At 42.9% G+C, this 12,797-nt stretch overlaps 1 protein-coding gene across 3 annotated transcripts in view; it reads left to right on the top strand.

Moving 5' to 3' along the window:
- The first annotated feature begins 353 nt into the window (after positions 1-353).
- osbp2b (oxysterol binding protein 2b) overlaps positions 354-12,797 on the top strand; it is a 55,738-nt gene continuing 43,294 nt past the window's right edge. For all 3 annotated transcript variants that reach the window (XM_077520840.1, XM_077520841.1, XM_077520839.1), the window contains exon 1: positions 354-675. In XM_077520840.1, coding sequence (XP_077376966.1) covers positions 503-675 — 173 coding nt within the window. In that variant the 5' untranslated portion in view covers positions 354-502. The remainder of the gene's footprint in view (positions 676-12,797) is intronic.

Genomic DNA, 12,797 nt, shown 5'->3' with positions numbered 1-12,797 from the left:
ATGGGATTAACGAAACAGTTTGCGGGTCACACCTGTCTTTCATCAGGTATGGTCGTTTCTAGCAAATCCAATTATAAGCACAAGATGGGGCCAGACAGTTAATTTCCACGCATTTTTCCTCACGAAGCCTACTTTCAGTTCATGCGGACAATTTCAACAAATGCAACAACATTGAAAATTCATTCAATCCGAAAGATGGTTGCACACACGATGCATCTTTCCCAGCGACGTGACAGTGCAATTAAATGCATTTGCAAAATAGAAATTACACCAGTTGAAGTCTGTCGCCATCGTTTGTCGTCCCTCCTCCAGCTTGTCAACACCACCGGCGTCATGTGAAAAGGAGGGCACTCGGCTCGCTCTCTTACTAGTACCCGGACCCTCCTCCGCCGCCTCGCCCTTTCGTCAGCGCCGACTTGCTCTCTCGCTTATCCAGGCGGGGGTGGCGGTGGCGGCGGCGGAGTCCCTGTCGCCGGCTAACCTGCGTGCGGCTGAGCGGAGGATGAGTGAGCAAGGAAAGGGCTCGGCATCCGCTTCTGCCGCAGCAGCATTGACGGCGGCAGCAGCAGCAGGCTCGGATACTTACAAAGGTTGGCTTTTCAAATGGACCAACTATCTGAAAGGGTACCAGCGGCGATGGTTCGTCCTAAGCAACGGCCTGCTGTCATATTACAGGTAAGACACAGACGAGAGAGTCAACAGGCTTGGTGAAAAGAGCTAAGCGAGTGGTCGCGGAGCGATTGACGTGAGGTGGGGGTGCATCACTCCAGCATGGATACGGCTGGCTGGCTAGCACTAGGCTAACCCGCTGTCAGACGGCCAGCTGACAACCATAACAACGTGGCCGTTTTGTTACAAGTGACAGCTGGCTGCGCAGTGGCGACGGCACGTCCCATTCCGCTTCCCGAACTCAGTTATGTCACAAACTGTGCCCATTGTCACATTTGGGACAGATAATCCACAATTGATTGCGGTACAACGACGTCTCTTAGCTCGCCAAGCTAGCTCGTTTCGTTCTTGATGAGTCAAGCTGCATGTTACACGCACATTTGGCAACATTTGGACAAACGTTGAAGATGCTTAGCTATGCTATTGTGCTTCACACCTGTGGCTCAGGTGCTTCTTGCAGGGGAACACAGGCACAAACAAACTACAAAAATATTTTGACGCACTTATTTCTGTCAGTAATGGTTTGCTGTGAGTGAGTTCATGTTTTCCTCCCATATAATTTCTGTCAAAATGATGTTCTGTTTACTACTTTGTTTTTTTCCCCATCAAGCTATGCCAGTGAAAAGTGTAGTGACAGGCAAAACAAAGGCGACTCATTTAGCCATTTTCAACATTAGATAACATTTTGTCTACAATCTGTGATTTTGCCACTTGCTGTCAACTGAAGATGACATCGCCTCTGCTCAGGAAACAAGTAGGCTAATGACCAATCATGGCTCAGTTTGCTGACCAAAACCAGAAAACCGGTGAGCCTAATTGGACATTGCCTATTTCCTCAGCACAGGTGATGTCTTCCTCAGTTAATAGCAAGTGGAAAAATGTGTTTTTAAAGATATTAATTGTACATGGAAAATAATGAAGTTATCGAATTAATTCTGGACAAAATATTAACTTTTACTGCTGAAAATGGCTGAAATTTTTAATGAGTCAAGTATCCCTTTAATTCTGTTTCACTAGGTATTAGGTATAATTACCATAACATGTTTCTACCTTTTCTAGCGTTTGTAACTAAACACTATAACAGGCCCAAATTACAAACTGCAGAGTAGCTAAATTTGTCCATATAACTGTTTGGTAGGCTGGCTTGACTGCCTACAGGTAATAAGTACCACCTAATTGTAGCTCATCTTCTTCAGCATCATTATGATTCTTTCATAATTCTTGACATTCGAAAACCAGTGGCGCCAGTGTTATTGTATCAGCACACTATCTCAGGAAATCTTTGTTGTCATCAGGTGCGTGTTATTTGACACGAAGGTATGGGTGTCAGAGTCCGTGGTGAAAGCAGAGCCGCCTGCTGCCACTGCCCTCTATTAATAGTCCATTATGTTGTTAGGTCATTGCCATAACTGCGCGGCATCTGAGTACAGACATGTTGTCTCATCCTCCACTCGAGTCCACTTTGTGTCACACCGGAGGGCTGTTTTTGTTGTTTTTTTCCCCCCTCGCAAATGGCAAGCTACGTGTTTTTGTTTTAATGTGAGAGAAATAAAAATAGGGAAAGTGTCAGACATGTTAATTGTAACCAAATTATCTGCATTAGGGATGATGTGTTTCCTGTTTTATTGTTATGCCATTACCGACATGATGAATACTGTCACCTTAAAAATAGTTGCCTAAGTGATATGTTGACAAAAACAAAAAATAAATAAAATCGCCACCTCTTATAAAATGAATAGATCATTCAATTCTATTGCTGAAATAAATTAGTATAAGTCTAATCAGTATTTGGTTCAGTTTTTTACATTTTCTGAAAAAAAAAAAAATGGAGCTCATTTACTACTTTTTGGAAACTTTTTAGCAATTACGGTATGTCAAATTGTTAAATCTTTGAACATTTTAAATATTAACTTATTAATGATGACGTTTACGTAAATGTTTTGACAAAAAGAAAATGTATCCAAGCGGAAGGCTCTTATTTTTACATCTGCGGTTTCTGTGCGAGTTGGTGGGGGGGAAAAAATTGCAAGACAATCTTTTTCAAATTGTGTTTGTGGTATCGTGAGAAATTAAGCAGATTTAATTTAGGGTCATATCACCCCACCCTACGATTGTAATATTAATATTAGTGTTGTTCCGATACCGATACTGGTATCGGCAGAGGTGCCGATACTGCATAAAAACAGTGGTATCGGTGACTACTCACAAGTAACATGCCGATACCATTAATTCCAATGTTAATATAGGATTTTGGATGCAGCATCTTGTGTCTTGCTCGTGCACAACATTCACTGATATGTGACATGTTCACTGCATGCCGATCTAAGATATCCCATTGGCCCTTAAATGCTCTGAGCCAATGGCCGGGCAGCTTTTTCATGTTGAGGGAAAAAAAAACCTTAAGTATCGGTATGGTATCGGTATCAGCCGATACTGCAAAGCTGGGTATCGGTAACGGTATCGGGAGCCAAAAAAACGTATTGGAACAACACTAATTAATATAATATTGTAATGTGCTTTACATGTCATTGTACCAATAGTGGAATCTTTGTCCCAGGATGCTGATTGACCTCCAATTTTAGTTGATTTTAAAATGAAATTTTAACAATTTCCTTTTTAGAGTCAAATTTGCACCATAAGCACCACCATTGTAGTAATATAGTAATGACGTGGTTGCGCGTTTGCAACCCGGACCGGAAATAAACTGATGTGCAAAATCACGTCCTGCCTCTTCAGTGGCATATACTCTATTAAGGTCCAGTCAGTGATCTGAGGGATCTTTTTTAATTTCAAAGGCCTGTCGTCGTGAACGCAAAATGTCTTGCTCCTTAACTTGTTGCTGAGAAAGCAAAGTGCACCAAGAAAACTACATAATCAATACCTCAACTGCCACACTCAGCACTTGCTTCTGTTTAATTGTAATGACTTTTATTGAGATGAACCATTTCACTTGTTGGCTGCAAGGGACAAAGGTGTTTATTTTATTTTATTTTTTATTATTTTTTATTTTTTTTTAAATTCCCTTTCAGCCATGTCTACATGAAACCTATTCATCCAGACAGACTTCTTACCTATTTCAATTCTCTATTCCATTATAAAATTCCTAATTTACTTTACCTTCTAGTTTTAATGCTCTCAGCTCTTCTTACGCGCCTTTTAAATGAGATCTGGCTGGCTGCTTTAGAGAAGATTACAGGGCATTAAAAGGCTAAGTGCTGCTTGATCTGTCATATCAGTGAATCTTCTCTGGTTTTCCATGGAAGAGCAGGCCTGTTCCTCTCAACCACAGGAAATAAGACGCTCACCGGTGGGGGGGGTCAGCACTGTTAAGTTTTCACCAGTTAAGTAAACTGATCTGGTGTGCGATTCCACAGCAGAGAGTGTGGGCAGCATGAAAAACGCTGCTTTGGCTTTGTAAAGAGCATTACATTAATTGTTCCAAATTGAATTTCCTTTCTCTCAGTCATTTGCAACATTTCTAATTTTCTAGGTCTTTGAAGGTTCGAAAGCGATCTAGAAGTTGTTGTTGCCAGAGCCACCATTTTAAGGAGCAATTTCAATCCATTTCCATGGAGGATCACTGACTTTTCCATTGTAGAAGTCTTAACTCCTCAGTAATGATGAAAATGGCCATTAACTACGGGTTGAACAGCTGCTGATTTTTGTATTAAATTAAGTCGAGTCGACTAATCGTTGACTTCATTTATATTTTTTAAACACATCACAGCAGTCCCCAATCTTTCTGCTCATCGACTGCTTTTAAGTAGACATATTTCGACGGACCTGCATAGAAACAAATAAAAACAAATGATGACGAATATAACGCACCGCTCTGCTGAATCCACTTGTTTAATTAGTGGGTAGTGTCCTGCGCTCACAAACAGAGACGTGGTCACGGTGTGAGTTCGAGGCCAATGGCCCGACCTGAACCATGATCGTTATCCTTACCACTGACTGGCACAAGACCTGTTTGGTCTAATTTCATTCACGTTGGTTGCTTCTGTTTTCATCTCAGACATATGAAGATATGTCAAGAGCCTGTGTACAAAGGGATGACTGGGATGTTTTTGTTTTTTTTGTGTGTGTATACAAGAATGTATCAAGTTAAAGAAAGAGCTGGAAATCCTTCCAATCTTGTTTTATTCTTCGACTAGCTTAGAGGTCAGCAACCTTTCCTGTCAAAAGAGCCATTTTAGGCCAAATAAATAACCCAAAATGTGTCCGGAGCCGCAATACATTTGAACATTGTGCTGAAGGAAACGGTGTGTTAGTGTTAGTCTCATGTACTGAAGGCTCAACAACAGCTAATTAGAACTGCACCACAACCCAAAACATGCAGCATCTAATACTTGGACATTCATTTTCTTCTACCTTTTGTCTTTAGTTTTTGAATATTTTTCATGCCGTTTTAGACTTTTCTGCCTTTCTGTTAAATTTCTGACATTTTTTGGGCAATTTTATGGACATATGATGGTCATTTTCAGCCTCTTTTCTTCCTTTTTTGGATATTTTATGGCTATTTTTGAAGATTCCTTCTGCCTTTTTGGACAGCAATTTTTCTGATATTTAATGATAAATTTCAAGATGTTACTTTTTGAACATTTTCTTTTCTGCCTTTGTTTTTGAAAATAAAATTTTCTGTTTGATTTTTTTCAATTTAAAACATTTTATGGTAATTTTTGGCATATCTTTTGTTTTGGACATTTAAGATTACTTTTTGACCATTTTCTTTTCTGCCTATTTTTTTTTTAAATTTTTTTTTTAAATTAAATTCCCTGACATGTTAATTTCATGGACATTTGATGGTAAATTTTTGCCTCTTACTTTTTGGACATTTTTAGGTAGTTAAAAAAATAATCTTTTTCGGGCAACTTAAAAATTTGGACTCTTAACATTTTTTCAAATATTTAATTATTAATTTTTTAATCTAAATAAATGCTTCATTTGGAGAACATTTATCTAAAACATATGTATCTTAAAAAAAAGTTAATTTCTGCATTTTTATTTTATTTATTTATTTTTATTTTTTTGATCAGAGATCCCCAGGGAGCCACATGTGGCTCCAGAGCCGCAGGTTGCAGACCCCTGTACAAGCTCATTTCCTTTTGTAAATTTGTTTGTTTGACTTTGCTATCTTATGTTAACTTCCCTTTGTCCTCATCAGCATTTCTCTGGTACTCTCCCACTGTTTTGTGGGATCCAACATTGTAAGCCATGCACAACAAAGTAATCTAAATTCTCCAGCTGGGTGTTGTCATTTCCCCGTCCTGTCCATGTATGCACTGTGTCAGCATGCTCTGTTATTCACCAGCTCTTGTTCCGTCATGATGTGCTCCAGATTGGATTTGTTTTCTGATGACGTGTATATAAAGGACAGGTGAAATACAAACAATATTCTGACTGACACACAACCTGCCCTTAGCTTCTTCCCCGGATGCAACATTCACCATAACGCCATTGTGATTTAGTTTCCATGTATGAATCAATGGCGTTGCATGGCCTCACCTTCCCACTGTCGATCTGGATTTTCTCTTCATCCAGCTTTTTGACCCATGTAGGACAAGCACTGTGCATCTGATCTGGAGGAAGGATGAACTTGGCTGTTGCCTGCTTCTTATGTCCCCTCATGTGGCCTTTTCTGCACAGCTGAATGTGTTGCTTGTTGTGGATTAAGACCAGCAAGTGAAAGCTGTGTGAGGGCAGTCAGCGCCAACTTGAACAGACCTTAAGCCACCTTGTCAGTGTCAACAGTCTCGAGTTGTTGTCGAGGTTAGTGCTTTGAGAGGAAGCTGCTGGTGGCAGTGATGCCTCACTCTGGAATTGCAGACCACATGACTGCATGCTCATAAATGGACCAATGGGTGATCATATGAGAGCATTATCGTCTCACTTCAAATTTTACCATGTGATGTTGTAGTTCGGTTTTGAATGTTAGTTAAATAAAACCTGTATAGACTGCTTTCTCTAATACAAAATTATGTGCAACCATTCCCTGAAGCGAAACATATTAGCCAACGCTCGTAGGTGGTCACGAGGGCTGTTTTTTTTTATAAACTAGTCTACCACAAAGTTCGGACTAAGCTTAAGCAAAGATTCAGGTTATATGAAGCTTCTCCTGATCCCAGGAGAGACACGTTTTATTCTTAGTTCCTCCTTAACGCATTTGCTCCCAAAAACGTATAAAAATGTTCTATTTCAAATATTGCTATGGTCCCAAAAACGTATATATACGTTTTTATGTTTTTTTTTTATTATTGTTTTTTTTTATGCTCGCGCATACAAAAAGCTTTGATGCAGCCTCTGACCTGAAGAGGTCGCTTAAAGGAATGGTAGTTATTACAAAAAACGTCCAGAAGTTGGCAGCAGAGTATAAGAGATCAGCCAGGGCCATGTTGCAAAAAGCTCTTTTCCCAATTGTTTTCAACAGGTTTGTGAATAATGATGAAACGTAGCTATATTCTAATGCTAATTGCTGCAAAACGGAAATAGATAGAAATATACTTTTTTTCCCTGATGACTCTAATCTTTCTTTTTTTTTTTTTTTTTTTTTTTTTTTTTTTTTTTTTTGAAGAGCTCAGAATTGTTCATTCGGTAGTCTTACCGATTCAACGTCTTGTCATCATTGCTCTTTTCTTTTTTTTTTTTTTTTTTTTTTTTTTTTTTGTGTGTGTGTATGTGTGCGTGCGTTTGCGTGCGTGCGTTTGCGTGTGTGCGTTTGCGTGCGTTTGCGTGCGTGCGTGAGCTCATTCATTCACCTAAAACCTTATAAATATCCCATTACCCTTCGCCTTAACCAGGTACTTCAGAATCTTGCCAGAGTCGTGAGATTTAAATGGTCAGGAGACCAGAGAAAAGGTCAGAAAAAAAAAGAAATAAAGAGAGAAGAAAGGTAAATCAAAGTGACATCCAGCACCGACCAAACACTTCCTGCCTTCCCCATGATTACAAAATCAAAGTCTTACGCCAACCCCGGAAGCCTCTAAATTCCAGCAAATTTAGCGAGATCTCAAGAGCCCAGAGGAAAAACTAAAGAGAGGAAGGAGGGAAGGATCGATAAGGCAGAGTGAGATCAATAGAAGCCAGTACATCCAATCCATCAAAGTGAAGTCCAGCACCAACAAGACCCCTCCTGCGTGGTTACAAAACCGGAGTCTTATGCCAACCCCAGAAACCTCATACTTCTAATAAATTAAAATCTCAAGTGACCTGAGGAAAAACTAAAGAGAGGAAGGAGGGAAGGATAGATAAAGCAAAGTGAGAACCACAGACACCAGCACCAACTGATTCAAGGGGCTGTGGGAGGGAGAGGGTACTTCTGTTGAGTTTCAGTAGATGCTGGTGTGACGGATCTGGCATGCATAAGGACCACCACCAAAGAAAGAAGCCGTCAACCGCGGTCCAGCAAAGCGAGCACTCCCCCCCCCCCGGAATCCCCAGGCCGCGGCAGCACCAAGGCCACCCCCAAGCCACCCGAGCGGACACCGGTCGGCGAGCCGACCCAGACACCCGGAACACCCCCGCCCCAGCCCCGGCCCACACCCCCGAGCCCAAGGCCGCAGAACGAGGCCCAGCGGGCCCCCACAGCGCCCCACCGGTCCCCAGCCCCCATCCCCCCACGACCCCCCCGCACCCCACCCAAACCCGCCATCCACCACGACCCAGGCCCCACCACCCCCGACCCCCAAACCCCCGAACACACCCCGACCCCCAGCACCCAACCCCCCACCCACCCATACCTCCACCCCCCCCCCAAACAAGCCGCCCCCCCCCGACGGCCGCCACCCCCCCCCCCGCGAACCCGGCCCCCCGCGAGAACCCCCCACCCCCCCCCCCCCCGGAAACCGGCACCGGGCAGCAGCGCAGAGAGGGAAGATGTGCCCACCCCACCTCCAGCCGCGCGAGATTTGCACAGCGGCGGGAGGGGGGAAGCAGAGGAGGAAGCACCAGGGGAGAAGGCGGAACACCAGAACACCGAGCCCGGTGGGGAGAGGCCCCGGTCGTCACGCCAGAGTACAAGTGACACCTAACCCTGTTACTGAGTCCGCCAGCTCGCCGACTGGCGAGCTCTACCCTTACACCGTGAATGTGGCCCCACCCAGTGTATATACAAGTGTGTGCGTGTGGTGCATTAAAATTGGGAGCAGGTGAGTCGGAGCAGAGGGAAAAAATTTCCCCTACTCCGACACACCCGTATCCCCCCCCAAAAAATGAATATGTATATGTGTGGTGCATTAAAAAAGGGAATGGAGGGACAAAGTGGTGGGGCAGGGACACAAATGGGGGGGACCACAGCGCTGCCAGGCACTGCAGTCCATCCCCTCTGATGGCTCCCCGCCCCAACTCACCCCTCCCCTTGGACGTGAGGTGCATTAAAATTGGAGGGGAGTTGAAGGGTGAAGACGGTGTTTCCACCCTTCCCCACCCCACCAAGAAATGTGTTGTGTGCCCTATGTGTATATTTACAAAGTGTATAGTGCAAGCTAGTGAAGTGAGTAAGAGGAGCGACCAGCGGGGCCTCACCCAACCCGGCGGGTGTAGGTGGCACGCCCGCCCCCCAGCACCCCCACCCCCTGCCGCCCCCCACCTCATCCACCCGGCACCACAATGGGCGGACAGCCAGCGCAGCAGGGCTACCGGACAGCCCACCGGCCACCGGAGCCCGCCCGGGGCGCCAGGAGTTATACCGGAGTGGGGCAGGCCCCAAACCCTCGCCCGGCCCCCGGAGCCCGACGCCCGGGCCGGGGAGGGAGCCCCAGGCCCAGGGAGAGGGAGGGGGAGGGGCCGCAGGGCAGACAGGGAAGGGGGGGGGGGCGGGGGAAGCGGGGAGAAGACGACAAGAAGGCGAAAGGGCGGCTGCAGGGCAGGAGGCGGGGGGGGAGAGGAGGAGGGAGGGCGACAAGGGAAAAGGGACCGGGAGGCAGAGGAGGATGGGCGGGAGGAGGCGAGGAGGGAGAGGCGACGGGGGGGAGGGAGGGGGAGGGGAGAGGGGACCACGGGGCACACCGGAGGCCCACCCACCCCGAACCGCGCCGCCGGGCACGGAGCAGCGGACCGCGCCGGGACGGCACCGCCCCGGGCACCAGGGGAAGCACCCCAACACCGCACCCCACAGGGGGCCCAGGGAGCGGCCAAGACGCAACCGCCACCGAGCAGACAACGGGGGGGGGGGGGGGGCAGAACCACCCCCGCCCGACCACAGGGGACGGCGTCAAGAAAATTGACTAATTAGCATGCAGTAACACCAAGTGTTGATGCTTAGTGCCCACTAGAAATAGATCTTAAGGAGTTATTGAGTATAGTGTCGTATAGTGTGGTATGCTCGAGCCCACTAGCAGCAACTAGGTTCCTGACTATATAAAAATAAAAACAATCAGATACAAAATACCAAATACAGGAGCAGCGAAAACAGAAGTTGTAACGATGTGGTGGCTCTCGTTAACAGGCAGAATCTTGGCAGGATTAAGTTGCCAAATTGAGATTAAAATATTCTATGTACATAGACCATATTTGTTTAAATCTTGATACTTGATTTTTATTTAAGGCAGAGATTTTTTCCATTGAGATATAATTTATTAGTAAGTTTAACCAGTGGTCGATATTTAGAGATTGTTTATTTTTCCAATTGACAAGGATTATTTTTTTAGCAATAGTAAGGGCTATAAATATAGATTGAGATTGTTTACATGGTAGCTCAGTTATTGTTAAGTCACCTAGTAAACACAGTCTTGGAGATAAAGGAAGCCTACAGTTTAATATATCAGCGAGCTTTTCCAAGATTTTAGTCCAGAAATGCAGCACTGGAGTACATGACCATAAAGCATGAAGATAAGTATCGGCAGTGTTTTGTGAGCACTGGAGACAAATGTCGGAGTCAGAGAGTCCCATTTTTTTCATCATATATTGTGTAATATATGTTCTATGAAGTATCTTATATTGGATAAGTTGCAAATTTGTCTGTTTGGTCATTTTAAATACATTTTCACAGATTTGGGTCCAAAAGTCTGGTTCCGGGACTATAGACAAGTCTTTTTCCCATTTTAAAGTCGGTAAATACGTTTTATTTGTGTATAAAAATAACTTATATATTTTTGATATTTTCTTTATTGTTGTTGGAGAAAGCTTTATAATATCTTTAGCTAAGACAGGCAGTTGGAGCGTATCCTGAAGTGTTGGGATTTGTTTCTTAACCATATTTTTAACTTGCAGATAATGTAAGAAATTTCCCTTTTTTATTTCATATTTCTGGACCAAGTTTGTATACGATATAAACTTATTATCTGAGAAAAGATGATGAAGGTGTGTAATTCCTTTCTGCTCCCATAGGCTTAAATGGAACGACTGATTATTAAGTTGAAAGTCGGGGTTATGCCAAATGGGAGAGAGCCCACAGGGCGCCAATTGGGAGTTTGTAATTTCTAATGCCTTCCACCAGGCAGTCAGGGTGGCGGCTATCATTGGGTTTTTAAAACAATTATGTCGTCTTATTGATTTTGTAATAAAGAGTAAATCTGACAGTCTAAGATTATTACAATCCTTCTGCTCCAATTCCAACCAACAGTTAGTATCTCTGTTGGGTTGTGTCCATAGCACAAGATATTGTAGTTGATTAGCTAGATAATAGTACATAAAGTTTGGTGCCTCTAAACCTCCTTTAGATTTACTTTCCTGAAGAGTAGATAGACTAATTTTGGCTTTTTTTTTATTCCAATAGAATTTTATGATAGCAGAGTCCAGCGATTGGAACCAGTTAGACGTAGGTTTAAATGGAATCATTGAAAATAAATAATTAATCTTTGGTAAAACTTTCATTTTTATAGTAGCTATCCGTCCTATTAAAGAGATCGGAAGATTATTCCAGCGCTCCAGGTCACTACGGATACTATCCAATAATGGTGAAAAATTTAAAGAAGTTAATTCAGTTAACTTAGGTGAAATTTTAACACCTAAGTATTTTAAATTACCTGTAGGAAAGGAGTAGTGTGGATCCTGACTTGTAGGATTCCATGAATTTTCTGTAATAGGTAATAATGTTGATTTTGTCCAGTTAATAGAGTAATCTGATAAGTGAGAGAATTTAGTTATTAATTTAAATGCTTCCCCTAGCGAGATAGCAGGTTCTTCTAAATAGAGTAATATATCATCGGCATATAGATTAATTTTATGTTCTATTGTCCCGGAGTGGATTCCTTGGATCCGTCTATCCTGACGTATAGCTAATGCAAGCGGCTCAATAAATATAGCAAATAATAAAGGAGAAATTGGGCACCCTTGTCTTGTTCCCCTTTGTAAAGTAAAACTCTGTGATGTAATCCCATTAGTAGTAACTGTAGCTTTAGGAGAATCATATAATATTGAGACCCATTGAATGAATGACTCCCCGAAGCCGAATTTATTTAAGACAGCAAAGAGGAAGGACCAGTTAACTTTATCGAATGCTTTTTCTGCATCCAGCGAAATAACAACTGCCTTTTTATCATACCGCTGTGACATACTAATCAAGTTAAAGAGTCTCCTAATATTATTAGTAGAATGACGACCTTTAATAAAACCTGTTTGATCACTATGAATAATTGTCGAGATTACCGTCTCTAATCGAGATGCCAAGGCCTTAGCGATAATTTTAATATCGGTATTAATTAGTGATATCGGTCGGTAACTTGACGGGAGGGTAGGGTCTTTTTCTGGCTTTAATAAAAGTTTAATTGCTGCTATATTCATATCTTGACGTATATCACCTTTACTTTTAATTTCAGTTACTACTCTTAGAAATAATGGAGCAAACATTAACCAGAAATGTTTAAAAAATATAGCCGGAAAGCCGTCTGGACCAGGTGCTCTGCCATTAGGCATACTATCTAAAGCACGATACAACTCATCAATAGTAAGCGGGGTATCGAGAATATCTTTATGTTCAATAGATAACTGAGGTATATTTAAGCTGTTTAGGAATTCCTCAATATATTCAGGGTTAGGTCTATTAATTTCTGTGTATAGATTTCGATAATAGTTATAAAAAATATGGTTAATTTCTTCTGGTGATTGTGTGCATTCACCATTTATATCTTTAATAGCCGTTATAAGAGATTTTTCCCGATTCCGTTGAAGTTGATTTGCCAGGAATTTACCTG

Source organism: Festucalex cinctus, chromosome 5 (genome assembly GCF_051991245.1).
Source record: "Festucalex cinctus isolate MCC-2025b chromosome 5, RoL_Fcin_1.0, whole genome shotgun sequence".
In the NCBI taxonomy this organism is placed as follows: domain Eukaryota; kingdom Metazoa; phylum Chordata; class Actinopteri; order Syngnathiformes; family Syngnathidae; genus Festucalex; species Festucalex cinctus.
Note: the sequence above shows the minus strand (reverse complement) of the source record. Positions and strands in the feature narration are given on the sequence as shown.